The sequence below is a fragment of the Bradysia coprophila genome, chromosome IV (assembly GCF_014529535.1).
Source record: "Bradysia coprophila strain Holo2 chromosome IV, BU_Bcop_v1, whole genome shotgun sequence".
NCBI lineage: Eukaryota > Metazoa > Arthropoda > Insecta > Diptera > Sciaridae > Bradysia > Bradysia coprophila.
Genome location: NC_050738.1, coordinates 8,147,865 through 8,151,414, shown reverse-complemented (window position 1 = coordinate 8,151,414; position 3,550 = coordinate 8,147,865). Strand labels below are relative to the sequence as shown.

The 3,550-nt window shown below is 34.7% G+C and overlaps 1 protein-coding gene across 1 annotated transcript; it reads left to right on the top strand.

Moving 5' to 3' along the window:
• The first annotated feature begins 334 nt into the window (after positions 1-334).
• LOC119066015 (catalase-like) lies at positions 335-2,082 on the top strand. The gene is made up of 3 exons (XM_037168232.1): positions 335-373; positions 426-704; positions 868-2,082. Exons 1-3 carry the CDS (start codon positions 335-337, stop codon positions 2,080-2,082), a joined length of 1,533 nt encoding a protein of 510 aa, XP_037024127.1.
• Positions 2,083-3,550: the final 1,468 nt, after the last annotated feature.

Here is a 3,550-nt window from a genome sequence, read left to right as displayed (position 1 = left end):
AAATGAAAAAAAAAACGCTTTCTTTTGCTTAAGTTCCACATTATGTTATCTAAAACATGTATTCAAGCCAAGCCAAAAAAATTGCATTCAATTTTCTAACCTTGAGTACAATTGGCGATTCAATTCGAAAAAGTATTCGGCTTTTAGAAGGCGAGAGAAGAGGTGGCGGCTTCGTAATTTTCTTGGTACGGCCTTAACGTTAACATAAAGCTAAAATTTGACACAATCTTCCCTAATTAATTATTTGAATTATTGTGCTTCCTGCCATAAAAGAAATGATTACTTGTGGTGTTAATTAAATTGCATTCAAAATCACCAACAGTTAAAGTAAATAATGGAAGTGATTTTACTTTTAACATTTCTCTTGCAGCAGGTTGGTTATAGTAAATGTTCTTACCCAAGTTATTGGAATCGATTGTTTTTAGGCATTCATGGGTGCTTCTTGTTTATACTTAAATTCAACAATAGATGTCGACAATCCACCGTACTCAGATTCACCGTCAATACATCAATTAGCCATTTACGCAGCAACCCATCCGAATAGCACAGCTTTTGCTGAAAATGCTGTTGGAATCGTCTACCCTACGTTGACGGCTTCACAAGCCATAGGTTCTCGAGGTCCTATTTTACTACAAGATTTCTTTCTCATTGAAAAACTGCAGGCCTTTAATCGTGAGCCAGAGTTGTGCATGCAAAAGGAGCAGGTACGTATACCGAACGGCTGCTAATGATACAAATTGTGCAATTATGAAATTGTTTGCGTAAAGGCTACACACTCAAATAAGGGAATTTGAATAAATTAGATAAATTGTTATAGGTGCCAAGGGCTACTTTGAAGTCACTAATGACATAAGCCGATATACAAAGGCAGCTTTTCTTCAACCTGGTAAACGTACGAAAGTTGTAGCACGTTTATCAGGTGCTAATGCTGATGCGGGAGCACCAGACACTTTCCTAAACGACTTCAAAGGATTCGCCGTCAAGTTTTATACCGAAGAAGGAATACACGATTTACTGTCGCTAAATGTAAGAAATTTCTTTTTGCGTGATGCAGTTCTATTTGATGCTATGAATAGGGCGTTTAAACGTAATCCACAAACTCACCTGTTTGACCCATCTGCATTAATGGATATGATATCTGAACGACCTGAGATGACAACGTTTTTATTGTTAATTATGTCAGATGCAATCGTCCCCAAATCATATCGAAGTGTGAGAGCATTCGCATTAAATACGTACAAAATGGTTAACTCACATGGTGAAGCAGTTTATGTTAAATTTCATTGGGTCCCTCATACGAAAGAAGAATTCTTCACTTTGGAAGACGCTGTTAAAATGTATGTACTTCCCAATGTGCTGATACAAGATCTCTATGACAACATTGCAAAAAAGAATTTTGCATCATGGACATTGTCGATTCAAGTGATGACATTTGATCAAGCCGAAAAGCATCCCGAAAATCCATTCGATCCGACTAAGAACTGGAAAACTGATGAATATCCACTGATACCCGTTGGTACATTGACGTTAAATGAAAATCACAAAAACTATTTTATTAATGTTGAACAAATTGCGTTCAGTCCATCTAATATGGTGCGAGGAATTGAGTCTAGTCCAGATCGTGTACTTCAAGCAAGACTATTCACTTATCCTGATGCTCAACTTTACAGACTCGGAACTAACTTTGCTCAAATACCCGTTAACGCTTGTCCTTTTGAAGTAAAAACTTATCGAGTAAACGGACCCATGAATGTTGGTAGGAATGGTGAAGATGCTCCCGACTACTATCCAAATACTTTCCATGGTATCAATTCGAACGATAATCGTTCATTTAAGCAAAACGTCTTCTATGTTAGTGGTGACGTGGATCGAGTAGACACTGGTAACGACGACAACTTCACACCAGCGAAATATCATTGGGAACATGAAATTTGTGCCGATGAACGTAAGAGCATTATATCGAATTTGATAACTAATCTGAGTCCGGTTGAGAAGCGAATTCAAAAAAAGGTCCTGCAACGGAATCTTTACACTGTGAATAAGGAGTTAGGAGACAAAGTTAAAGCTGGTTTGCATTTATAAAGTTTGCATGCATTTATGTCTGATCGTGGAAAATGCCGAACTGAAGAAGTACATTGTATTTTGATAATTAAAAGAGTGTTTGTGTTACACAATGGACTTTCTTTTTAAAAGCGCAAATACTCAAACTCAATTGCAACTCTCCCACGCTTTTAAAGTCTTAGTCATTATATTTTTGTAGCTTTTGTTGCCAATTTTGCCAGGATCAACTTATTCTGACCATAAAAAGTGTTATGTTAATAGGCTTTGTACAGTATATGTTATTGAACAAGTACTGTAATGCTTTACACATTTAGATGTATTTTTTTACGTTTTCCCGCATCTTCCATCCAGTGTAAGAATGGAAAATATGAACCTTTGCGAGTGAACGTTAAACGTTTTTAATTGTAAAACATGACAACGGTAATTTTTGCTTCTGCTCTTGAAAATGTGCAATTAAAGAATTGTTGACTTCAAAAATCACTTAAGAGACAGGTGGAATATTTCCTCGCTCTTGCGTAAATTAAATTGAGCAACGAATTCCCGTTGTATTCAATCAGATTCAAAAGCACATTTTTCATCCCCCATCTCCACTTAAATGCATTTTTTTATATTTTTATGTACAAATGCGAAGCACGCTACAAAGTACTTAAAATTTTATGAAATTTAAAACTGCAAAAATTTCCTAATGGAGTTTTATCTTGAGTGCTGTTAAAAATAAAATAGTTAAAATGCTTATTCCCTGTAATGTAATGTAATGACCAAGTGCAACTATATGTATGTACATGCAACAATAACACGTTCAACCTATTGTGCCTTTATTAAAACGCTGACAGGAAAATATTTTTCAAATGGTAAGTAGCATTAGGTATATCTACGAACACACTCTGTGATGCTTTGTATAAATGTAATAAATATTAGAAGAAACTTAAGATTTGCGAATAAAAATGGGTTTTGCCATGGAATTGCTAAGTGAATATTTTCGTAATTGTTCAAATTGGAGAGGAAATTAATGTTTAAAAGCGTGCAATATACAGGGAGAGAAAAGTGAAAATCGTCATGTTGTGGTTTGTTTAATGATTTGTTTAACACATAAGGATCTCTGCATGGAGAGGCGACATTTCTACACGGTTAATATCGTCAAGAACGATAGTATCGTATTTTATCTGATTAATAACAGTAATATCGTTTTTCGGACGATAATATCGACTAAAATACGATATTGTTGTTCAAAATACGATATGATCGTTCAAAACACGACATGGTCGTTGAAAAAACGATATGATCGTTCAAAAAACGATATGATCGTTCAAAAAACGATATGATCGTTCAAAAAACGATATTATCTTTCTTAAACTTTTTACACAAGACGATAATTAAAATGTACAATTTTCTGAACGAAATTATCGTTTTTAGACAAAACAATGCAATAATTAATCTTTTACTTCTTTTGTTTGAAATACCACCTAAAGTCTAATACGAAATCTTTTAC

What these genes read in the sequence shown, in the direction of transcription:
- LOC119066015 (XM_037168232.1), top strand. Translation starts at nt 335, where the DNA reads ATGGAAGTGATTTTACTTTTAACATTTCTCTTGCAGCAG. An exon ending in TAACATTTCTCTTGCAGCAG is followed by an intron (nt 374 to 425) that starts GTTGGTTATAGT and finishes GATTGTTTTTAG; the next exon opens with GCATTCATGGGTGCTTCTTG. An exon ending in TGTGCATGCAAAAGGAGCAG is followed by an intron (nt 705 to 867) that starts GTACGTATACCG and finishes CGATATACAAAG; the next exon opens with GCAGCTTTTCTTCAACCTGG.